The sequence below is a fragment of the Ascidia mentula genome, chromosome 5, assembly GCF_947561715.1.
Source record: "Ascidia mentula chromosome 5, kaAscMent1.1, whole genome shotgun sequence".
Taxonomy (NCBI): domain Eukaryota; kingdom Metazoa; phylum Chordata; class Ascidiacea; order Phlebobranchia; family Ascidiidae; genus Ascidia; species Ascidia mentula.
In genome coordinates, this window is record NC_138570.1 from 9,682,772 (window position 1) to 9,708,758 (window position 25,987).

Sequence of the window (25,987 nt, forward strand, 5' to 3'; positions counted from 1 at the left end):
TATTGTCCTGATTTAAATTTCGGAATAAGAGAAACTGAAATTGTTTCCATGAGTTAAAGGCCATACTATATGTAAAAAAAAACTTTTACTTTTATGGGAAAACTTTAAATACGTAAAAAAATCATTCACAAATAATGTCATCATGATCAGGCATAGCACCCTCTATAACAGGCCTGGACACCGGTCGCGCTCGTTTCAAAACTGGAGGCGGATGTGTTTCAAGTGGTTTCTGCGGTCGTGCGAGACTTGTAGACAGTTTTTGGCGTGTTATTGCTCGGATAATCACATGAAATAGTTTTTGCTGTGTTACTGATAGGATAATGCGTGTGAAACGTAAAAATTTTGTTATGTTTGTGTACATTTAGGTCCCTTTGTTCAATTTTAGTATTTTTTTTGTCCCAAAATCCTAATATTGATCTCAAGGAAGGGCCTCTGTCCTGCTTTAACAAAAAAAACCTTGAGAAGTGATGTATTAGGTAGGACAGATCGACAAAGTCGAGGCAAAAGGCTAACTACTGTAGAGCATAAGTTTTTTACTGCTAAAACTGTTCTTTGAAGACATATATATAGACACACTTATTTGAGTTTATTTTTGTTGATAAAATTACCAAAATACTCAAGTCAATTTAAGAAGCTTCTGTGCAGACTCTTTACCCAAATGAGGTGTAACTGATTTGCACCATTTATTGAGAAGGATGTTGCTGAGTATGTCGCAATGAGCTACTTTCATTTTGAATATGTAGTAGTCACTGACGATTTCAAAAATACTGCTAAGTGATTTTCTGCACACTTTTGGTTTAACTTGCGAAAACATCAAATAACAAATCATAATGGCTAAAACTGTGCGAGCTAATTCATCTGGGTAATTTTGCGCTCTACCGAAAACTGTTCCCCCATGATAAGAAAGAGCTGCTTTTACGTATATCTCGTCCACCATAACAATCACATTCCTTTGCCTTGGTTCCAATGTTTTGCATATTTCATAAAAAAACTCAAGTCATCTGTGTTGCCAATTTTGGATGTTATTCTGGTCAGCGTTTTAGTACTAGGGAGCTTATGATCTTGTCTAAACTTTTCATATGTTGATGTTGACGACGAAAAATATTCAAATGCCTCAGCGGAATATACAGGTTTACCAACGGACTGTGCAGCTGCCATTGAATTTCTGTAGTCAGTGAAAACTTGCTGAAATGACTTTCCTCAACATTGCTTAGGTAATTAACTGCCTCTTCTATTCTTGACCATCTGTCCAATGTGAAAATTTTGTTGCTAGCCAAAGATGGAATAGAAATTTTTATGCCAAGGTGGAAACATTCATGCACAAAATTCTTGAAAACTTTGATGACAAACAAAGGTATGCCGGCTACAAATTTTTTTGACTGGATAATGAGAGAATCATCACTTTCAAATGAAATTGTAGAAACAGAAAAGGAATGTTTGTTTAAAGCTTCAACCAAATCATTCATGTCACCAGGTACCTTGTCCTGTTTTGTGAATTCATCAAGTTCATCAACTACAACATTTCTTTGGCCTGACATGGCTTTTTTTGTGGTTCTAGGTATGCTGGAGGTGGATGGAATTAAACTTTCAGGGACACATGCAAAAACTGAAGGTGCAAATGTTGGGCAGTACCTGCCATAGGACAAAATTTTTTTATAATCTTGCGGCCAGTGTCTTTCGCATACAACAGTGTCTGGTCTGTCTGGAATATTGTCCCTGGGTATAGCATGTAGCCATCTCAACCTCTCTTCTCTCTCTCGTGGTAATCGAAAAACTGCAGTTTTATCTCCTGCATCATATCCACTTCTACAACACTTTCTACCCATGTTTTCAATAAATCCTGCATACATATAATTTTCATGTATGTTAAGGCCCGTTTACACTACAGACAATTCCGTGTTTGTTTTATTGTGTGCGCGTGCTGAGTTGTGCTGGGATGGGATGTGCCGGTCTGTGCTGGGATGTGCTCGCTTTTGCTCGACGAGCAAAAATTCGGGCACAGTTGGGCACATTTCGGCACACATTGATGCAAGAGTGCAAGGCGACTGCTTAAAAGGAGAGGACATATATTATTTTAGTGGTGCCTGTGTGATGCGGCCGCGTTTGACATGTGAGCGATTGTTTTTAAGCGTATGAAATGGTGCCGTAACTGAATAACAAAGTGGTGTGTAGAACGGCGTCTTAGCGGGATGCAGCTGTGGAAAACCTTTGTCCTGTTTCAATTATACCATCTTTGTTTTCTTAATCTGTGGTGTTTGGTTCAGCATATTGTAGTGTTACCTTGCGTCGTAAAAAATATGCAAAACAGTACATGTGTAAAACAGTACAAGCTTTTTGTTGAAGAATATGTACAGCCAATAGCAACAACTTCAATTCGTACCCATAATATCGCTGGCGGGGCCGAGAAATGCAAGTCAAGACTGACATCCTAAAAAATTATCAACGTAACTTGTCACTTGCACTTGTCGGTTTCGTGTTCATTACAGGAAAATCCCTTAGTCGTGCTTGATTATTCCAGTAGTGTAAACACCGTGTGTGCCAGACTGTGCTGTGCCAAACTGTGTTCGTGTGTAAACGGGCCTTTATACCTACATGTATTGATATTAACAAATATTTCTCATAGATGCAAGTTTCTGAATGAATAGTGATTCAACATGATATTTTGAAACAATTACAATAATATCATAGATGTCATCTACCCATTCAGCCATTATCCTAATCCTAACCAGAACCTGACTGTCTGATGATGGTATTAATGTCCATAGTTTCTCATCTACTGTTTCTATCCAAACACTACTCTTTTTCTGCTCTACTTTATATTTTCAATGTTTCATTGCATGATATTCTGAAGTGCACTGGAATTATTGGTAGGGGAGACCGGGGATACCTCGGACACGGGGATACCTCGGACTAGGTGTTTTACGTCACAATTAGGTATTGTTAAGACACTTTTACAAAAGCTTTATGTCTCCATCAAACGTTAACAGGAACTTTGGAATTAAATCATGTCTGCTTGAAAAGTTATAATCGAAAAAGTCAATTTATCAGTGAAACCAAGTTTTTTAATTTGTATGTGGAAGGTTATATATCTGTCATAGTTAATCAAAATGCAGTAATTTTGGGTTGATTGCATAATCAAATATGTATTCTTGGATAGGACAATGATGATTTTGTGTAACCTTCAAAAATACGACCATAGTTTAAGAATTTCTATGTCGTCACGTGGTCGGGGATACTTCGGACATCATGGCAAAAAATCGCGAGAAGGCAACAATTTTTAAGTTTTATGAAAAATTATTGGTAATAGTAGGGAATAAACAGAGGCTCGATGAAATGATTGAATTTTGGCAGTAAGAAAAAGTCCCAAAGATAAAAAATACTTTGCTGGCCCGAAAATCTATGATATCTGTGCTACCGTTAAAAGTACACGAGTTACCCAAAGCATGAACGTGTGGAAGGGTCGAAACGATAAGTGGCCATGCCCCGATTCCTGAAAGCTTGAATGATATTTTATGCGCTAAAGCCCCAATGCTGATATTGCGCCAAGTTTGATTTCAGTTATTTGTTAAATAAACAAAAAAACGTCTGTTAAAACTTGCTGTCCGAGATATCCCCAGTCACGTCCGATGTTACCCCGGTACCGGGGTGACTTCGGACATTTGAGACCTGTACAAAAAATAGGCTGAATAAACATTTTTAGTGAGCTAAAACGAACGAAAAACCTTTTGTTTTTTGAGTAATGCTTTATTACTTACAACAAAATAAAATTTAAGAATGTGGTTCATAATTTTAAAAAAAATATGAGCAATTTTCCCAAAACCGTCCGAGCTATCCCCGGTCTCCCCTATGTTTAATTAACATAATAATCTGTAAACAAAAAGTTTAAATATGCATCTGACCTGTTTTACAATAAATAATAGAAAAAAACTTAGCACCAACTTCCAAAAGCCCAACAGGGACCTAAATGTACACAAACACAACTTTTTGACCTTGCTGGACGAGTCTCGCAAACACCCGCTAAGTGAAAATAAGCGTAAATTTATTTAATTTTTCGTTTCACACGCATTACCCTATCAGTAACACAGCAAAAACTATTTCATGTGATTATCCGAGCAATAACACGCCAAAAACTGTCTACAAGTTTCGCACGACCACAGAAACCACTTGAAACACATCCGCCTCCAGTTTTGAAACGTTTAACACACTTACGTAGACAACCCGGGTGACACGAACGTGGATGTTTTGGAAAGGAAAAAGGCATGTCCTTTTTTCTCGTCACTCTCTCTCTCACGCACATTCATGCGGAAAATACTACTACACCGGGGCACAAAGTTTTTTCCAAACTTGACCCACATATAAGTCTGTGTAAAACAGAAATCTGTGCGAATTTTAATGATTAGGCGTGAACAGGGCAACCACCTGTTATTTTTGTTTATATATTTAAGTTAAAATACTACACGAAATCGTAGCGTTAATATTCGCACAGATTTCTATGTTACATAGGCTTATATGTGGATCAAGTTTGGAAAAAACTTTGTGCCCCGGTGTAAAAGTATCTACCCATTCATGCGGTGGAGTTCTTTGGCGGCAACTTGCAGGTTGTGGCGTCTGAGTTGGTGTTTTGCCATTAATGATGTTGAATTGAAAATCTAGTGTTAATGTTTACAGCTGTTTTGATATATTGCGGTTTTAAAGAATCAATGAAGTGGTTTGGAAAAGAAAATGCATTCACAAAGGTATTAAATGGTAGTTGTAAGTGCTATTTTCTAACCTGTGTTTCAAAATCTCAGTAATTTGAGATTTATATAACAAATTCAACATTATTAATGGCAAAACACCAACTCAGACGCCACAACCTGCAAGTTGCCGCCAAAGAACTCCACCGCATGAATGTGCGTGAGAGAGAGAGTGACGAGAAAAAAAGGACATGCCTTTTTCCTTTCCAAAACATCCACGTTCGTGTCACCCGGGTTGTCTACGTAAGTGTGTTAAACCATAGAATACTAAAACATGGAATGGAAACTCTTTTCGTCACGCATGAGTAACACTTTACGCAAAATGAAAAATGCATTGGGTTAAATGCGATTTTGGCGTTTTTCGGCGGCGAAAAACTCCAAGTTAATGTAACCACAAGAATTTATTTAAATGTAATTCAAGTAGTTTCATCCTTAATCTTTTAAAATATGTGGATGATTTTAATTATGACGCGCTCTAATACACTTTTTAACCGTGTGTTACAAGTCACCTTACTGACTAAAAAATGTTAATACGTCATCGCGTCAACCTCAAAGATGACGTAAGACATGTAATTACGTCATTCAAGTGATGACGTAATGTTTTAGATTTGCATATCTGCCTAAAAAGCAATCATGGGATTCAGAAACGTAATATTTGAACAAAACAGTCTGACCCAGAGGTCACATTTTTGCAGTCATTATTGGGTATGTATCAAAATGTTTCATAACTCCGCTTTTTGTAAAGACATATGTTGGACAGATAGTGCAGTACTACATGAAGTAGTTTTTGGCCCAAAATGTCAGATTGTAGCCTTTGTAAACCAGATAAGATAGGGCCAAATTTAGCTGCTTAATTTTAAAGATTGTATTTACTTGGTTAACCATACTTAAATCTGGCCGTTTTTCATATTTTATGCAAATAATATTAAATAATAAATAAATAGTGGTAGTTATCTTAAAAATATTGACATCATCAAATAAATTCTTGTGTCATTTTTTTATATTCCATTGGTTTTGAGCAATTCATGCCACATATGAGCCGATGCTCTGTGAATATTACTGAACTTGCTTTTTTTGTACTTGTAATCTACCTTATACATTTTTCCCACGCATCACTGAGTTTTCTATTTGATTTCACTGTAAATATTTGGTTGTATATTGGCATTTTTTGTCCGAAAGTTCGCCTTTAAGTGTTGATTAGTCCAATATCCCTGAGAAGAAAACAAATTTGATGGAAATAATTTTTGTCAAACTATTGCACACATAACAGAAGTATATTTTTTTACTCTTATCATAACACTTGGTTGAATGCTCCTGACACAGTTGAAAATATGTAATGTTTTGTTGAACTAAACATAATTGCCTTTTGTTTCAGCAAAATTGGACCTTAATATATTAATAACCTTATTCACTAGTCATTTTTTTTCTTCGCAGATTAGTTTTAAGTAAAACACAACAGAATTTGATTTAGATATGTATTAAAATGCTTCTGAGGAGACATGTCATGTTGAAGAAAAAGATGAAAGTTTTCAGAATTTGCTCGTATGCAAACACTTAAAAACAAATTATAGTTGGTTTATATTGGAAGTATTCCCACTGCCCTTGAGTATTTGCAAGCAATCAACATATATTTTGTCAGGGCTTAGCTTTTTCAAACCCATATTATGCACAAAAATGTTGTTTTGTGTTGGACTTTACTGACAACATTTGCACTCAGCAGTATGAACATGGTGTTGGCGAGGTATTTCCTGATATCAACTGATTTTAATAATTTGGTTCATTATAATATCTTCATCTCTATCTTCATCAAGATAAGGAAATCGCAGAAAAAAGCAGTCATACTATCGTTTGTCAAATGCCCTGTTTTTGCAAAATAAATATTCCCAAACAATCGCATTACTGTGTGCAGAGATATTGTCCTAGAAAAAAACATAATAAGCAAGTAGTTGATTTTACATAACAAGCATAGTAGTTGATAATATTACTCGATTTAGCCTCCCACTGCTTGCAAACAACAAAAGCGCGCAATTATTTGTTCATAGTTTGACCCAAAAGGCAGTAGACAGCAAATCGCCTTAAAAAATGATGCGACACGATTTATTCAAAATCATCCACATATTTCAAAAGACGAGGGACCAAACTTCCTGTTTCTTTTAAAAAAATTTAAATTTTGTTCTATTTAATGGGTTTTTAAGCCCCTTAAAAAACACCAAAATCGCATTTAACCCAATGCATTTTTCATTTCGCGTAAAGTGTTACTCATGCGTGACGGCGCACTTTCAGCGGAGTTTCCATTCCATGTTTTAGTATTCTATGGTTAAACTTTTGAAACGAGCGCGACCAGTGTCCAGGCCTGTTATAGAAGGCGCTATGTGATCAGGGCATGCAGATGAAGTACACATGGATAACTGTTATGTGTAAAAATATTTTTTTCTGAAAACTCTCATGTTTCTTTTTCCACTATTCATTGTGTTTGTTATGTATGGTGGAGTTCATGAGTTTTAGGTGATTTTTGGGTTTCTTATTTTCTGCCCGGATGACTATGTAGTCTTGTTAGTTTTCGTTTTCCAGGTGTATATGATGCTGTGAGGTATTCTTTTGTAAACTTTTTAGGCACAGTATTTTCAGAGTTAATGTATCAGTCAGACACTTAATATATGTGCCAACATTTGCATAATGAATCATATACGTTACATTCATATATATCAACACTTTGGATGCCAGATCTGCATTTTGAGGGTAGGCCATATGTGCAAATGCCAAGTTGAACCATGGTTTAATGAGTTTGAATTTATGTTGGTGATTTCAGCAGATCGTAGAGCGTTTATTTTGTTTTTAAAAAAGATAAAATTTAACGTATTTTTTGTCTATTGAGATAGAAATTGCCCTGTTTAAATAAATGCGTGCTTGTTTCCTTTCTAATATACTGGCACTTTAAGTTTTCGCGCCAAATTTGATCCACATGTAAGTCTGTAACATAAAAATCTGTACTACGTTAACTTTGCCGTCGCGGATGAAAACGTAATTTGGCACGCAAAGTGTATATTACGTAAGCACATTTCTATTTTGAAAGACTGCTCTCAAAATCAAGCGCGATTCTTAGAAATAAGCATGGTACGGCAACACTGATTTGATCTTTCGCATTTATTTTTACTGTTAAATTCGGTAACCAATTCTACTGCAGAAACTGACTGGTAATGTTGAAAAGATCGATTCTTTGTGATGAAATCATAAAAACCTTGTATTGACTACTTCCAATCCATTTACTGTGTATTGTGGTGTCACACAACGTGCTTGATTGTGTTTGACAAAGAGACAGACAAGTTCCTTATGACTGGGCGACGGGCAACCTAAAGTAAACACAGGTTCCAAGCGTAAATTTGCCGAGTGGTATAAAACTCTGCAAACTAAAGGTGATACAAGACAGCGAGGTCTACTGATTTTGTTTGCTGTGTTTGACAAATCCAGCGATGTGAAGGCTGGTTGTGCAGCGTACCAATTGATTTCGGCCAGCTGCTGTGCTGAAGCTAAGTCTGCTTGCGTGTTCTTGCTGTTGATACTAAATTCGACTCCGAGAGCAGATTTATTTATTAATTGAAACACACATTTGCAAAATCAGGCGGCGTAAAGTTCAATTGTTCCAAGCGCGTCAGTGACTGAGCGAGTAACTTCTACCGCGTGCCAGTTGTTAGTTAAGTGACCGAAACTAGTTGGGCGGCAGAGTGAAATGACAGAGAATTATGACAGCGAATTGTGCGAACGGGTATTTGACAAGTTACAATGATTAAAGGTTTGTCGTCGAGCCGGATGCCAGAAGACTGTGCAGGTTCTGCAGGAAACCCCAACTCCGCCTGCAGCCTTCGGTCCGTCTGTTCCAAATGTGTGAAGAATTTAGTTGGGAAACATGCGTGGTGCTACAGATGCATTTCGAATTGATTTGTAGAATTGTGTCTGTTTGTTATTTACATTTGTTTGACACTTGCTTAAACTGTTTTTGCAGCTAAATCTCGTTCAACACGTATAAAAACGCAATAATGCCGAAAACAGTGGTAGGGTACTGGGACATCAGAGGTCTGGCAGAACCTGCTCGCCTTATGCTTGAATATGCTGGAGTCGAATACGATGACAAGAGGTATGGCTGTCAACTGGTACCACCGTACGATAGAAGTGCTTGGACTGGTGTCAAGCAGACCATTGGTCTAGATTTTCCCAATTTACCGTACTTTATCGACGGTGATGTAAAAATTACTGAAAGTTGGGCTATATTGAAGTACATCGGAAGAAACCATGACTTGCTGCCAGCCAAGGGCGAGGAGCATATGGCAGATATGCTGGAGGGCGTTGTTGGCGATTTCAGGAAGTCGTTTACTACCATGTGTTACACCGACTACGACGGGCAGTGCGAGACCTTCTTTGGAAAAACATTGCCTGGCAAGTTGGATGCATTTGAAGCTTTTCTGGTCAAGCACAATATCGTTGGAGGTTCAAAGTTATCATACGTCGACTTTGCATTGTGTGAAATTTTAAATCAAATGCAGTTGGCTAAAGAATCTGCTCTGGATGGTCACCCAAAAGTGAAAGCTTATGTGAAAAAGTTTGACGACCTTGAAAAAATTAAATCCTATCGAAATTCGAAAAGATTCAAGAAAATGCCTTGCAACAACCCGATGGCCAAATGGGGTGGAAAACCAGAGTAAGTGCCCAAGAACCGGATACAGAAATTATAACAATGTAATCTAAGAAATGTAACTTTGAAAAAATAAATGATTGTGAGCAATTTAATTTTTTGCGTGTGTGTTGTTGATTTCAGTTTATGAGAATGTCTGCCAGTTTGTAGCAGAGGGACAATAATACCCTTTGTGTATAAGCTGCAGACAGATGGCCACTGTTTCGACCTAAAAGGTCTCATCAGTGCAGCTGGTGTGACTATCAGACGACTTTGCTGACCAAACGGCCAAGCAAAGACTTCCACTTTGTGGTGACTATACAGTCACCCTTACCTAAAGAAGCGACTTATCAACATATTTTATCTGAATTTCCTTTTAGGCCAGGTTAATAAAACATGTCTATTGTATAGACAACCAATATAACTAAAATGGTGTCACGAAAAAGCAAGTAAAAAGAGTAAACAACCGAAAATCATTACGGATAGTATTTTTTCGTGATGAAACGAATTGCGAACACATGGCGTGATGATGCCTTAGACTGCTTATTAGAGGGTCGCGAAAAAAGGCTGCGCGCGCATTCACGAACACAAGCCGCAACGGTATAATATTTAACATATGCTGCTACATTACTTCCCACCAGAACCAGGTTTTGGAGGTCGACATATTCTTTTTAGCTCTTGGGTGAGAACCGGTTTCGTTGTGTCAATAAAACCCGACTTAAGACTATCAATAGAGAATGTTTGGCAAGTTCCAGAAATATCTATAGCATAAAATATTTGTCGTTGTGCGTGAAAAGCCCCATCATGTGGCGAATTTACCTAAGGATGGTATTCTTCCTTGCAAACAAACACGTCTCTCGTAACAAGCGTAAACACGGTAAGATCAATGGCGCGCCAGGTAAACGAGAAACAGAACTACGAAGCGAAAATTCATAGGGTTTAATGGCAGTCGTTATGTGAGGAATGCAATCACTTGGTACAGCGATCGGTTAACACCAGCTCATGCAGTCCAGGCGGACTGCAGGATATCTTCCGGCCTTTTCTAACGCCACGTGTTGTGCGTGACACAGGTGGAAACTACACGTTTGCAGAATTACAATATAAAATAACCTTGTGTCAAACGCATTTATACATGTTTCGCTCAAAAAAAGCATCTTCAGTTCTAAAATAAAACGGAAAACAAAAATAATAATAATAAAATGCTGAAAAATAAATGCAAACAACTGGCCGAACAAATGGGCTACTGGTGGTCATAGGCGTCGATTTAGGGGTGACCGGGGTGACATGTCACCCCTCATAAACAAACAGGGGTGACAGTGCATGTATTGTCACCCCTTTATTTCGTTTAAATTAAAAATTATTGTCAGAAAAACCACATACATTATATATGCGCTAAGCTAGTTTCAAAAGACCTTTATTATCACCGTCACATTCATGACAATCACAAGTGTCTCGTGGATTATCACGCAGCCCAGTAATTGTTGTAACACAGTGTTTCTCAAACTTTTTTTCAGCACCGCCCCCTAAAACACCCTAATCATTTAACAACGCCCAACAGAACAGACAAAAAACACAATGAATTCATCTGTTGCTTCTCAATTAATGCGATGGGCGAGGTTGGTGGAATGACACCAATTTCGTCTGATTTCTAATATTTAAACCAAACTCTAAGTAAACCATACCACCGAAAATCCTCATTTTCGAATTGCGATTATTTAGCGCTGATAGATGACACATTGTGACATACATAAAATTCGTTGTGACGTCAGAGTCAATAACTTATAGTTCTGCATGCGAGGAAAGCCCTTTTTAAACAGAAACTAGAAAAAACGGAAATCTTCAAACGCTACAGAGACGATATAATTTTTCTCTCGTATGGGGAAAGATCAACAGAGGTCGCAAAAAAACGCGTTAAAAACAGTTTTTAATGACCACGGACTAATATACTAACCTTCAGAAAAACAAATACGACGCAAGAAGGCAGTGCACTGGAGTTTTTGGACATTCTCCACGTAATTACAAGTGGTTCCTTGTTGGGTTTTAAAACCAAGGATTTCGTGAAGCCGACAAGCGAAGCGAGAATATTTATCAACGGGAGATCACACCATCCCAAACAATTACTCAAAGCCTTTGTATACATTCAAAGCCATTGAGGCTATTAGGATGCGTCGCCTCAATGAAGAACCGGAAGACTACCAGGCAAGTCTCAAACGACTGCAGAGAAAGTGCGCTATGTCTGAATTCCCACCAAAAAGCACCAAAAGACTGGTTGACATAACGCGAAATTGGGAGGAAAGGTTTGGGCCCAAGAACCAACAAGAAAAAAACAAAATTGCCGATCCATCGGTATACTGGGCTACATCCTTTCCCGGCTATGTGACTTTATCGTCGAGGGAAAAAGAATTGGAACCAAACGCTAAAGTGACGTTTTAAAAGCCCGGGACACTATACGGAGCTGGCTTACTGCTTTTAGGTCTATTGCAATCCGTACCCACACAGGGCCAGGGTGTTCAAAACTATGCCGAAAATGTGGCCTATGTGATCATTTCAAAGGCTTTGATAGCATGGTCGACGGGGTTCACCAGGTTGAAACACCATCTGGTGCAATCAAGCTTCACGACCAATTGGATTGTGCAAGCTTTGGAATTTATACGGCAATTTGTATGGTTCGTCAAGAAATATAGAAAATACGTCGGACAAACAAAGAATAAGTTCTCCACCAGGTGGGACCAGCACAGACAGATGTGGAGAACATTCAACACCGATGAAGCGGGAGACAAAAGTGCGCTACTCCGCCATTTTCAGGCACATCACCCAGCGACGTTCTACAAAAGACCTGATTTGGCTACATGCTACTCTGTGGTGTTCCTTGAACAACCCCCTATGGAGCATTTGGACATTTGTGAAAACAAATAGCAAAAAATTTTAAACGCACAAATCAATATGCAAAAATGGTACTACCTGCGATCACGTGATATGCCCAACGTTTCTATCTACATGCAACACATGCTTGCGGCAGCGGCGCTACACCACGCAAGTAGGTCACCAGACATTGCTACTCAGAGTGTCTTGGAGGTTACCACCAGTAGCCCATTTGTTCGGCCAGTTTTTAGCATTTATTTTTCAGCATTATATTATTATTATTTTTGTTTTCCGTTTTATTTTAGAACTGAAGATGTTTATTTTGAGCGAAACACGTATTCTTAACAATAAATGCATTTGACACAAGGTTATTTTATGTTGTAATTCTGCAGGTATTTTACGTCACTATTACGTATTGTTAAGACACTTTTATAAAAGCTTTATTTCTCCATCAAACGTTAGCCGAAACTTTAGAATTAAGACATGTCTGATGAGAAAATTATTATCGAACAAGTCAATTTATCAGTGAAACCAAGTTTTCAATTTGTATGTGCAAGGCTATATATCAGTAACAGTTAATCAAAATGCAGTAATTTTTGGTTGATTGCATATTAAAATATGTATTCTTGGATAGCCCAATGATACTTTTGTGTAACTTTTTTTGTGCATGAACGTGTGGAGGGGTCGAAACGATAAGTGGCCACGCCCCGATTCCTGAAAGTTTGAATGATATTTTATGCACTAATGCCCCAATGCTGATATTGCGCCAAGTTTGATTTCAGTTATTTGTTTAATAAACAAACAAAAAACGTCTGTTAAAACTTGCTGTCCGAGATATCCCCGGTACCGGGGTGACTTCGGACATTTGAGACTTGTTTAAAAAAACGGGCTTAATGAGCATTTTCAGTGAGCTAAAACGAACGAAAAACCTTTTGTTTTTTGAACAATGCTTTACTAGTTACAACAAAATAAAATTTAAGAATGTGGTTCATAATTTTAAAAAAATGCGATTTATACACAAAAATGGGATTGTATGAAGCGAACACTGATAAGTAAAACGCATAAATAATGACATCACAATAAAATTATGTTGCTATACCGAAAATTTTAACGACATGTGTGATCTTTTACGAATAATATGTAACCTTGTGACGTCACTAACTATTCGGATTCGGTCAAATATTGGATACAGGTATTCAGATTGGGCCGAATCCAAATCTTTTCTGTTTTTGCACACCCTTAGTTACTTTCAGTTATATATACCCTCGAAAAGTCAGTATTCATTTCTCCTATAGGCGTCATTGAACAATCATAACATCGAGGCCATCAGTCTATGGAAATACTAGTGTTTGCGGTTGTAGATACTTTAAGTTTAAACAACAGCAAAATTAAGGTTTTTGTGACTCCACTTGCTTCATGGTAAGATGGTAAAATTGTTTACAATGCGCTGATTAGTCTTATCAAATAGAAATCTTATCCAGCAAAGGATGTTCTTGCTTACAGCACCTATGTGTTACGAACAATCATAATAGTTCGTTCAGCGCAAACAATGAAATAAAGAAAACTCCGTATGAGTTCACGTTGCTGGAAAATACGTGAAAATGTGCTTCAGGACATTCGCAGTTATTTTCTTGTGTTTAAAATAACTGTGTCGTTACCAAACAGCATTCTAAATCTGAAGTGTTTGCTATCTTTCTTTGCGTAGTTTAAACATACTGCGCGAAATTTATTGGTCACATATTAACTACTGAGAAGCTAACTTGTACGAATCTTGCAGTTTAAGTTAAGCAACAAATCGCGTGAGGATCTTACAGCGGCTTCTTCAGGTTCGTTTTTGTATAGTTTAAATGCAGACTTTTGCATTGCAAAAAAAGGATTTTTTGCGATAATGCGAAGCTTTTGCGATAAACCGTTTGCTGAGGAGATTTAACTTCCATAAGCGCAAACAATAGTTTTGTACAATCGCCTTTATGAAATTATTGGTTTACAAATATAGTTGTAGTCTTTGGCATACGTGGTAGCAAATGCTTTAAAAAATGGCAAAACTAACTTTTGGTTATTGGCATATGAGAGGACTTGCCGAACCAGTTCGCCTCATGTTTGAATATTCCGGTGTGGAGTACGAAGACAAGAGATATTTTGTGCAAACGGTTCCACCATACGGTCGTAGCGACTGGAATGACGTGAGACTGACAGTGGGACTTGACTTTCCCAATCTACCCTATTTGGTCGATGGCGACGCAAAGTTGACGCAGAGCTGGGCGATCACCAGGCATGTGGCACGAAAGTTGGACTTGATGCCAGCTGAAGGAGAGGAGCATTTAGGCGACATGCTTCAGGGTGTGGTGGAAGATATCCGCTACATTTTCTCGCGAATGGGTTATGAAGATTTTGAAGGCCGTTGCGAGAACTTTTTCGGAAATATTCTGCCAGCAAAATTGAATCAGTTTGAGGCCTTTCTGGGCAAACACGAGTGGATCGCAGGTTCTAAACTTTCATATGTCGATTTTGCCTTGTGCGAATACTTGGATCAATGGAAAACTGCAAGAGCAACGGCCCTTGACCATCATCCCAGGATTATAGTCTATCTGGAGAAGTTTCAAAATCTGGAGAAAATAAAGCAATACCGGGCTTCAAAAAAATTCAAAGAAACTCCAATTCATAATCCTCAAGCAAAGTGGGGAGGGAAACCCTTGTAAGCTTATCATGACAATTTAATTCTTACAAAGGGTGGCAAAAATTGCTTACATTTCAGTTCATGATGCTGTGCAATTAATTTGCTTCCAAATAAACTGACTTGTTATCGATTTTGTTTCGTCGACTGATTTCTTGCAATAATGAAACTTGAGCAATGATAAAAATATAGACATCATATAAATGGGCCCGTCTTAGTCGGGTACCTATAGAAGCATTTTCAAATGAGGCTAGCCGTGAGGCAACATTTCGTTGAGGAATAAATTAGGAAACCACAAGACTGACATAAACCCTTCGTAAAAAACGTACATAGTATATGGAGCCAATCCTAATAAGTGAGCTGCTAACAGAGCCACTGTTTCGACCGATTGTGTCTCATATAAGTTACAGAATATTTAATGACTTGGTAATTTCAAAAAAATTATCAGCATTACTTTTATACATAATAATCATCTATGAAAACGCAGGTATTTTTCAAAATAGTCAGCAATGTCCAAAATGCTGATTATTTGATTCCACAAGAGATACAAGCCAAAGGCACATTAAAATCTAAACAAACACTGATTTTGACAATATTTTACCGTCCTAAGGCCTGAATATAAGTACGCAACGCAACGCAAGGAAAGCAAAAGCATTCCAGTTTATGACTTTGTTTATTTTTTTTTGTTAATTACAGTGGAACAAAAATCATGTGATATTTGTGCGTTTTAAAAGCATTTAAACCATGTGGAAAATTGTGACATTATAATGACACAAAATTCCCTTTTGTGCAGTGCAACAACTTCACCATATTATTTTGCACGTTCATGCTGTAAAGAAAATGAAACTTCAAATCATGAAACATATTCTTGGGTGTCATTATTTGGGTCACTTCTATCCTATTTCATATTTCCTAGATACATGCCTATACGTCAAGCACAAAATTTAGATTCAGTCGATGCCCCCCGCTCTCTTCAAAGACGCGAGGATGTGGCTTTTACAGTCAAACGATACGGATCAAGATTATAATCTTGTGGTTGGAAAGTGACCAGCTTCGTCAGAATTCGTCCCACAACAGGAGCACGACCAAAACCATGCCCTAGATAAGTAAAAACAGACTTTAAAAATCTGAAAAATTATTTGTGATCTTAAATCGGACAAGTCTTTGTAAACAAAGGAATTGTGTCGATTATATTGCCACCAAAGCTGTTACCAGAAAAGCCAGCACCGATAACGATGTTATTGTATTTAGGGTGATAGTCCAGAATGTAATCGGAGTTTGGAGTAACCTGCGAAAGAAGCATTTTATTACCGTCGTATTTCACTTCAGGCCCAATTGTAAACTGTTAATAAGATCGGATATAGTGCCCAATGAAATCCATATACCCAACACTCACTAATTTGTTTTTATACTTTCAGACGACTTTGCTGACCAAAATAAATTAAGGTTTGCGAGTGGTCTACATATCTTTTACCCTGTTCCAATGGATTTTATTGGGCACTATATCCGCTCTGTTTTTTGCCCATTTATATAGTAAGCCAACCGTTTGTAGGTAGGTTTCAGCAATTGCTGGTTCTGGTTCAAGAAACGTCATATGTGTTGCAATGAAGTTTTTCAGGGTTTCAAACCGCTCACTAGCTTTTTCACGATGGTTTTCTGGCTGTTGTGAATCTCTTGCATCGGCATCTGCTGGATACCGGTAGTGGTAACATACCTGCACATATAAATGATGATTGATTCGTGTTTGCAGCTTGCTGTCATCAACCATCAAACCTTCATCATTCCTGGATACTCGTATTCAGGTATAGAATACAGTAAATAACCTGAAATACGAAAAGCCAAAGGAAACAAAGTAGCTTTAAATTTTTCTCTTAGAGAACTTCGCAATTTCCAATAGTGCGCTTTGACCATTTTTGCCTAAATGTAAAAGGATATCAAAGAAAAAATAGAATCACATCCAAACACTATAATTTCACCTCCAGCGGTAGAGTGGTACCAAGCTCTTTTATCACGTTGTTAATCCACGGACCACAGGTTAAAACTACAGCTTTAGTGTGGTAGCGACCATTTTCTGTTTCTATAATGACGTGGTCTGCGCCAACTGGCAACAAAGTTATGACCCTTTCTTCGTCGCGTACTGTACCACCAATATCCTTGAACGCTTTCTGCGAAAATTTTTTTGCATATTTAAACTGAGAGGCCAGAGCTATAATATCGTGAACATAGTTACGCAGACGTTTCGAACACGGCTCATCATCGGTGCTATAAGCTAACTGATCGACTAGCAAGCGGATGCAAATACATTTTGTGCAACTATTGTGCAAAGAAATCGTTTTGCAGAAAACAAAAATTACCCAAAGGGTTTGTAGGCATTTGTCTGCTTTCAGAACGTAGCCATCTTCCTCAAAGTATGCCTCAAACCTATCATCGAATTCCAAACCCGAAAATGCTTTGCCGATATCAGCACCATTGTACTCACTGTACTTAACCTTGTTTTGATCCAAGTGAGCTTTCATGTTTTTGATCAATGCTCCGCATTTTTTCGTTTCACCCACATGCAAAGTTCCCGTTTTCCTGCAAAAATAAGTCACATACACATCAGGGATGCCATATCGTCCTTATTTATAGGATTTGTCTCTTTATTCAATGTCGATGTTTTTAGTGTCCTTGTTCATGATTGGGCGTCCTTAGTTTTAAGCAGGTTTAATATGTTTAGCCGCAGACGTCCTAATTTCCCTAATTTATAAGTGTTTCGTGCAACTGCATGCCAGGAAGGTTCGCCATATAAAGATATAACACAGTATACCCCGCTCAACCGCTGAGCTCATAGCTCAGTTGGCCGAATTTAAACCTATTTTTTGAATATTTTCTCAAAGCTTTTCGACAAACCTAAACGGATGCGCGACTACCCTAACGTCATCAAAAGGGTCTGTCAGGACAAAAATGTTGAGACTCACTGCTCTACAGTAAAAATATCAAAGAATCACTTATTTAGGGTTGGTTAGATAAAAGGACACATATATACTATTTTCTACACCACCACAGCAGCCAATCGTAATAAACGTTGCAGGCAAATTTTAGACAAAAAAATTAAACCACCAACAAAAGTTTACATAACCAGGTTGGTTCCCGTCAATTTCTCCAAGTCTTTCCACGCTTGAATTGCTTCTGGCATCATATCTGAGTAGTGAGATTTAGGGAATGAACGCGTAGTAAACCGCGAATGGCCATGCGAACTTCCTCTGACGTGAGGCAATGAGAACTAAAACGTTGACATTAAACCGCAGGTCACCACCCTTGCACAACAATCACGAAAATAAAAATCGACTTGGCTCACTTGATCAAGCAGCAAAACACTGTGCTTTTGTTGGGCCAACTGATAAGCTGTCCACGAACCAATAATTCCCGCTCCTACTACTATGACGTCATACATAGTTTATGAGGAGGGACAAACGTTATCCAGCTTGTACTTGAACTGTGTCCAGTCGTTTACACTTTTTACAAATTTCTACTTGTCTAGTTGTGTTACAAGGTTGCCTCTAAGTTTTGCAGCGTACGGCTAGCGCCAATGTCAATATTTGCGGACCTCAACAAACGTGGGAGATAAGAGCTAAATGAAATGCAAGGCAAATGAAAGTTTAACAGCATTTTAAAAAATTTCTGTGTCAGCGTTTATTTGTCGTCCAAGTGAAGGGTCCCAATTTAAACCAATTATACCATCGACAGAAAATTAAAAGTCATTGGATTGCAATAACGTAAGTAACTAGGATCTGCCACGTAGGTACAAATAGCAGCAGGCAAAGTGATTCTCAGGACTGAAGTTCGCAAACACACGACTTTATTTACACTAACAGAACACATATTATTTTGTCCTGGTGTTCTTTTATTGTTTGACGAAACAACTATGGTTTTGTGTCTAAAATTATATTGGCACCTTGTCAGACGAAAGTAGGGGCCGTTGTGTTATTCTGGGCAGTAAACAAATCCAATGTTTGCCCATACCTTTGATTTGCGTCAGAACTTTGCGCAATGGGGACCGGTAACTCGAATCGACGGAGCAAGGCCAACAAAAGCTTTTCATTGTTAACCTGGGAATTTTCGAATGTAGAGTTTGTGTAGCGGAAAACCCCGCATGCCTTTGGTGGCCCTTGAGTTCAGTTTCGGTTCCTTCCAAGGTTCAAAACCATGTTATGATCTTTTGTAAATTTGTGTCTGGTGATAAACTCATCAAGGAATGTATCATCGCCATCATGACAAAGATTATGTGGGCGTATGAGCAAATGCGAATTTGCAGGACAAGTCGATCGGTATCTGGGCATTAAAAATGAATATGTGAAAATAAAAGTTATTGTTGTACACACAAAGTTAAACCAAGCGTTCTCCTGTTTATCTGTAACAGAAATCATGCTTCATTCAAACTTGTACATGAACGAGTAATTAACCAATAAAAACTTGTTTTTAAATACAATACGAGGGCCGATTAACACAGCACGTCGAGAGTTGTTTATACCCTATATGTAAAGGTTACACGAATGTAGGGTTTCAGGTGTTTTCCATTCAGTCGCCCGGAATCAGAAAATTCCCTGACAAAATTCCTAGGGGTGTTGATTTTGTGAAGTCCGTGACTCATCACTAACAGGGAATGTATAAAAGTCCATGTAAGACCGTGTTGATTTGTCAGACCAGACTGCGGGATAGACGAATGTGAAACAAAATCTGTGTCGCTACATCTTGTGTTTAAGGGAAACTGCCAGTATCACTTTCGATTTTTAACATGCTGCAATAATTCTTTTTTTAATCTTGGTGCAGTGTATAAAGGGTTATATTTTGTTAATTTATAAATTATTAATCACAAGGCTATTATTTAGAACGATTGTGCGTTGAAACCAAATCATCTCATATCGACAATATGTCCAAGCCTGTTTTTGCTTACTGGTCAACTCGTGGCATCGGCGAACCGATCCGTATGATGCTGGAACACGCGGGAGTCGAATACGAAGACAAATATTACGTCTGCGGCGATGGTCCGGTTTACGACGACACTTGCTGGACTGACGTCAAAGAACAACTTGGCATGGATTTTCCAAACCTTCCCTACTACATAGACGGGGAACTGCGGTTGTCTGAGAGCTGGGCAATCATGAAGTACCTTGCTCGAAAGAACAACATGTTGCCCGACAAGGATCACCATCTTGCCGATATGCTGGAAGGCGTAGTGACCGATCTACGTAAGGTTTTCACCTCGTTTTGTTATGCAAGTGACAGCACAGAAAAGTTCAACGCCTTCTTTAAAACTTCATTCCCCGAGAAAATGGCACGGTTCGAAAAGTACCTCACCCTGCACCAGTGGGTTGGCGGAGACAAGCTTACGTACGTCGACTTCGCGTTGTGCGAAATCCTCGACCACATGCGCATGGTCAGGCCTGGTTGCTTCGACAAATATCCGAAGGTTGCTGCTTACATCGAAAAGTTTTTCAATCTCAGTAAGATCAAAGCTTATCGGCAAACACAGCGATACAAATCTTGCCCCGTGCACAACAAGAATGCCAAATGGGGTGCGACTGCCTAGACCGAGCTGTTGATAGTATTGCCAACTATACTAAGCTGCATTTAAATAAAAAAAAATGTATGTTGTTAGTATAAATTGTGCCTTAGCCATGTCGTGCTTTATTTGTAGTAATTGCTGGTTCTTTTAATGACAATAAACATCAATTATGCTACACAGTGTTGGAAATGTGTATGTGTTATTTTGTAACAAACTTGTTCGGAATGTTGCGTCACAGCATGCTAAAGGGTGCTATGTTTTAGTACAGGGTCCAGCTGACTGTTACCAGTACATTTGTAACCGGGACGTAATAATCTTTTTAGAAAGAATAAATCATTGGCAACAATTCGGGGGTGCAACATGCTTTATACACAATTCTACGAAATTATTTTTCGCATGGTATTGTTGCAGATAATACGTCCCCGCGTTATTTATTATGTTGTATTTGTTCGCCACGCCTTAAAAACCAGTCCGTCAAGATATTGCTAGGCCCGCCAGAATACGAAAAACTTCCTTTTTAGTCTATAGTACTGTACTAGTGCCGAAACCTCCATGTCGAGCGTCTTGCAAAACTCCCTTTCGTCATGCAACATTGGTAATCATTCATGCGTGGTTGATTGACAACAATCTTTTTCATTTGTTGAAAGGTATTTGATTTGGCTGTTGTTTCGGAACTGCAGAAAGACTTAAAATATATTGCTAATGCAGGACATGTTTGGACGAAGTTAAATTTATTTTATGGAAATTTTTCTGTAAATAATGATAAAATATGTCTGAAATTATCAAAGAAGATGGCACTCTTCCAGATTTTTTCATCACATCAATGGTAAATTCTGCTTTATTATTGGATAAAAACATTACGAAAAGTCATTCCTTTGTAAACTTTGCAGTATCCAGTTTGTGATCAGCTTTTTTTGAGATAAGTAATAAGATAGCATTAGTTAGTCTTTCTAAAAAACTAGGTATACTTCTGATCCAGAATATTGCTGACCAGAAATTATCTTTTTCATCCAAAAATTCGTGATAGAATTTTACAAATTAAAAGAACTCTACAAATGGAATATGTTGTTCTTAAGAAAGTTCTTAGTAAAACAGGCAATAAATTACTATGTTCACCTGCAGGAGTGCAATGATGACGGCAATACATCACCAAAATTAATTGTTTCTGAATCATTGACTGACACTGATGAATTACCTGACCAAGCAGGTAAATATGTTACTCAAGGTTTTATTTCTTTCTATTCAGTTTTGTTTCTTCAGAAAAGCAAAGCAGTGACACTGTGGATGCAATAACTATGACAACAGAGTCTGTAACTTCATTTCAAGATGGACAAGAGGTGCAACTTGATGATGGTACCACAGCTCTAATTTTCCACAATTCTGAAGGTATGTTGTGTGTGTGCTAATGTGTGAAACCAAGCACAATCAATGGTTGTTTAGATGCCTCTGATTGTTCTTTGGAACTGGTCCAACAGGTACAGCTTGATAATGGAACAGTTGCATACCTTTGTCAGCCAAAACAGGTAATTATCAATATTCTTGTTTGTTCTGCAAACGTGCAATTTAATAGTCTATCCAATCTTTGTAGATTTCAGCATCTCTGACAAATACATCTGACTCAAGGAATTGTGCTACAAAGGTTTTGGAACCAGTTATTTCTTTACCTTGTATATTGAATTCAAGTTTTGAAATACACTGGATCACACAATTTAATTTCAAAATGAACTAAATTTGAAGCATATTTAATGAATTTGCAGGCTTTTCCATGTGATCATGATGATTGCTCCAAGGTGTATTCAACTGCACACCATCTGAAGGTGGATAATGCAATAACCTACTTTGTCCCACATATAATATAAATAATTATCTCCCAGGTTCATAAAAGAACTCATACCGGAGAGAAGCCCTATGTGTGTAAGTGGAACAACTGCAAGAAAGTGTTTTCAACAGGATATGCCCTTAAATCTCATCACCGTGTTCACACAGGTAAGCAACTGGTCACTAAGCTTTGTCAAACCTATAGACAAAGCTGCATTTCCAACTATATTAATCTCTGTTAAAGCTCGCCCAAACCTTTTCCATGGTGACAGTGTATTTTCTGACAGGTGAGAAACCTTACCAATGTCCTCAAGCGGAATGCAAAAAAGCTTTCAAAACATCAGGTGACTTGCAGAAACACATTCGAACTCACACAGGAGAGAAGCCTTTTAAATGTCCATTTGAGGGCTGCGGAAAGGCATTCACTACATCTAACATATGTAAAGTTCATATTCGGACACACACGGGTGAGCGCCCTCACAAATGTCCACATGCGGAATGTTCAAAGTCTTTCACAAACATGACTAACTACAAGAATCATATGCGAATTCACACAGGTAAGTGGAAGTAATTTTGAATTGTTTTGCTTTTATAAAAAAAAGTATTTTTATCAAACTAGGTGAAAAGCCTTACGTGTGTGAAGTGAAAAATTGCGGAAAACAATTTACGGAATATTCATCTTTGTACAAACACCAGGTGGGTGATAATTTTGTTAAAATTCTGAATGTGCTTCCCAATATTTGAGTTGACTCGGAAATTTGATTTCAGAGTATTACAAGCTTTTTATTCTTTATTTATTTCATTGTTTGTGTACTGCATACTTCATTATATTCCAATTTTTTGTCTTGTTAAGGTGGTTCACTGTGTTACAAAGCCATACATGTGTCTTGACTGTGGTAAAATGTATCGCCAACCCAGCACTTTATCTCTGCACTACAGGAAAGCTCACAAGGGGCGCTCGAACCAAACATGCAAGAAACAAGGTGCAAAACATTGTACAATTTAGTTTTTTCAACTTTCCTTTAATATACCATTTACAGATTTAAACTGCCTGTCAGACAGAGACAGCCCAGTATCACAAGAAACGCCTCTTGCTGCTACAGATACCACCCAGGTAAAGAATTTTTATAATTGGGGCGTTTTTTTGACAGAAAATGTTGCCTGAGCAGGTTGTCAGGGCAGGTTCTGCAGGGCCAGAATAAGTAGAATGCAGGGCCTGTATTTTACCTAAAAAGATTATATGCTCAATTAAATGCAAGAAAATGGCCTTTTTGGGGGGTCTTAAGGGTTTATGGAGAGCCTATTTTAGGGCCAAAACAGACAAACATGGCTAAAACCAGCCATGTGTATAGTCACAATAAATTGTATATTTCAGAGCATGCCAAGTAACTCAAACAATCATAGTAACTCAGCATCGTTGCAACTACCTGCTGCTGCTGCTCTGCCAACTACCACAAACTCTCTTGATTTGTCCCAGTTTTCCATTCCTCTTTCAGTTCAAGATGGGGTAAGAATTTTATAATCTAATCTATATATGTTTTTGATTTCGCAGTAAATACTAGAAAGAGCTTAGGAGTAACAATAACAAGTTTTTTTTTGTGCGGCCATCATCGCTAGAGTTTTAATGTGAAGCACATATTTGATTGAGTTTTGTACAATATTAAATGCACGGCACGCAACAACATCATTTCGCCTTCCAGCGATTTTGTTTTTAAAGTGACTTCTGTCAGCAATTCTATTTTAATAAGCGGTAATGACGATGCATGTGGGCAATCTATATATACAAGTCAGTGAAAACTTAAACCTTTTATGTGGGAAACCACTCAGGATGTTTTCATAAAAGCATTCCATATAAATCTACCAGGCCTTTGTCGGCTATAATCCTTAAATTTTCACCAATAAATGATAAATATGCTTGTTTACAGACCATCTACCTCAACCGAAATTCGTCAGCATTTTCTAACACAGCGAAACACAACGACGGCGTCGCAGGTAAATGTGATTAAGTGTGTGGGATGAATGGGATTTTGCAAACATGGCGCTAATCTAAAATACCTTCGTTGCCAGTGGAATTTTGTAAGAAGACGCTTTTAGTTCTTCTGTGCTTGCCCATTAGTTTTGATTTCACCCAAATACAAAAACATTCATCCTTAACCTGCTTGTTTCCAACGATTCATAATTTCCCGTGACTCTTACTGGACGCATGAGCAAGATTAAAAAAATAAGCTCGTCTTTGAGAAAACAAGCACATTTCATGTTCAAAAAAGCCATATTATTGCAAAGCTGCAGACAGGGTGTGTACACGCACTGTTTCGACCTGTAAGGTCTCAACAGTGCAGCTGTTGAGTGGCACTGTGCTAGCTTTTACACTAGCAGGCACACCAGTCAAGCACATTTCATGGTCAAAGGTGTTTATAACGGTTTGGAGGCATTCTAGTTTTCAGTGTGCATCTTTTGTTACAGAAGACGTTGCAAGCACGATTAAAGTTAAAAGTTTTTCCGACAACTCAGACATTTGGTTGAGTGATTCACCAAACACCGTCATCGGCGAAACCAAAGCCGAGGTGAGTGTGACGTCATACAGTTTTAACATTATAGTAGGACGTATGGATGCTGCGTTGATTTGTCATTTTTGTATTGTGTTTGTGGTCCGGTGAAGCAAGGGTTGCCAGGTGGTACAGATATCATTAGGGTTGGTTCAATCACAAGGGATTGCGAGAAATTGTAGGTGATTTCACAGGGTTCCCGACAAGAAGTATAGAAAAGGGTGGTATTTGTCTGTGCAATGGCCAAAAAACACGAAGCAAGACTTCCAGGACATTGCGGTACAATTCACCTCAACGTTATTTCCAAGATTAAACGCGCCCCACTACGTATCTCTATATTCAGGCGAGCCAAATATTACAACGACATTGCATTTGTTGCAGGAAATTAACGTCGCGCGCCCGATAGCAACCTTTGAGCTGAACGGCGCCAAGTTCGTGGTACAGATGTTTAGCGAGGACGGCAACACGGTAGTGGTTAAAAGCCCCCCGACCCTGCAAGCGGGCACCTCATCGGCCCAACACGAGTCGTTTCAAATCTACGACGAGGACCACTCGCTAGCTCCCTCCAGCGACAGTGTCATCGACACGAACAAGTTTTCGTCCTTCGATAAGGACAACTTTGAAAAATCGGAGGACTTTTTCGTTGTGGACGCCTCGGCTTCTGGTCTCGTGGAGTCGTGCAGTCAAGTTAATAATCCAACATTCCCATCAAATCAGCACCCGGTTCTTCTACCAACAGAAATTCCGTCGGATGTCGGAAATCTTTCAACTTAATAGAATATGGTTTACTTTTTATGTTGTTTGACAAAATCAATACATACTTGCTAAAAACATGCGAAACTGTTTTGTTACAAATGTAAGGTTTACATTGTGCACCCAATTGGTGTCAACAACTGCTTGGGACACCATAGGTGTGTGCATGACTGGCACTTTAGTTATGACAATAAGCAAAGGCCGATGTGAAGTCTGGGACAATTGAGTTTACCCTACCCCGGAATTGACTTCTTTAAGGTGCTAATCTTACAGCAACTTATTTCTTGTACGTGGATGTTGTTAGTACGCAAATTCACAAAAAAGTAATTAGGTCAAAAAGTCTGAATCTTGTGTCAGTTTAGAAGTCTTTGAAAGTTTACCACTTTT

General features: G+C 38.3%; 2 protein-coding genes and 4 pseudogenes across 4 annotated transcripts; 4 read left to right on the forward strand and 2 right to left on the reverse strand.

Moving 5' to 3' along the window:
• Positions 1-616: 616 nt before the first annotated feature.
• Positions 617-1,826, reverse strand: LOC145902865 (uncharacterized; annotated as a pseudogene).
• Positions 1,827-8,760: 6,934 nt separating this feature from the next.
• On the forward strand, positions 8,761-9,442 carry LOC145903545 (glutathione S-transferase Mu 3 pseudogene; annotated as a pseudogene).
• A 4,842-nt stretch (positions 9,443-14,284) lies between these two features.
• On the forward strand, positions 14,285-14,963 carry LOC145902866 (glutathione S-transferase B pseudogene; annotated as a pseudogene).
• Positions 14,964-15,707: 744 nt separating this feature from the next.
• Positions 15,708-18,371, reverse strand: LOC145902867 (peroxisomal sarcosine oxidase-like). Its single transcript, XM_082990959.1, has 9 exons — positions 18,276-18,371; positions 18,057-18,200; positions 17,896-17,899; positions 17,293-17,555; positions 16,915-17,103; positions 16,712-16,855; positions 16,482-16,652; positions 16,151-16,226; positions 15,708-16,036 (listed from the first exon to the last, which is right to left on the reverse strand). Exons 1-9 carry the CDS (start codon positions 18,369-18,371, stop codon positions 15,912-15,914), a joined length of 1,212 nt encoding a protein of 403 aa, XP_082847085.1. The 3' UTR covers positions 15,708-15,911.
• A 1,247-nt stretch (positions 18,372-19,618) lies between these two features.
• On the forward strand, positions 19,619-20,658 carry LOC145903305 (glutathione S-transferase Mu 1 pseudogene; annotated as a pseudogene).
• A 517-nt stretch (positions 20,659-21,175) lies between these two features.
• Positions 21,176-25,674, forward strand: LOC145904082 (uncharacterized). Of its 3 annotated transcripts, none has more exons than XM_082992314.1 (15): positions 21,176-21,309; positions 21,606-21,690; positions 21,744-21,869; positions 21,924-22,006; positions 22,072-22,122; positions 22,241-22,300; positions 22,358-22,469; positions 22,589-22,858; positions 22,921-22,997; positions 23,155-23,284; positions 23,342-23,415; positions 23,677-23,808; positions 24,227-24,299; positions 24,768-24,865; positions 25,229-25,674. In XM_082992314.1, exons 1-15 carry the CDS (start codon positions 21,253-21,255, stop codon positions 25,619-25,621), a joined length of 1,821 nt encoding a protein of 606 aa, XP_082848440.1. In that variant the 5' UTR covers positions 21,176-21,252; the 3' UTR covers positions 25,622-25,674. The 3 variants fall into 3 exon arrangements, with proteins under 3 accessions (XP_082848440.1, XP_082848438.1, XP_082848439.1); XM_082992312.1 differs by having other exon boundaries at positions 24,227-24,293; positions 24,765-24,865; XM_082992313.1 differs by having other exon boundaries at positions 24,227-24,293.
• The last annotated feature ends 313 nt before the right edge of the window (positions 25,675-25,987 follow it).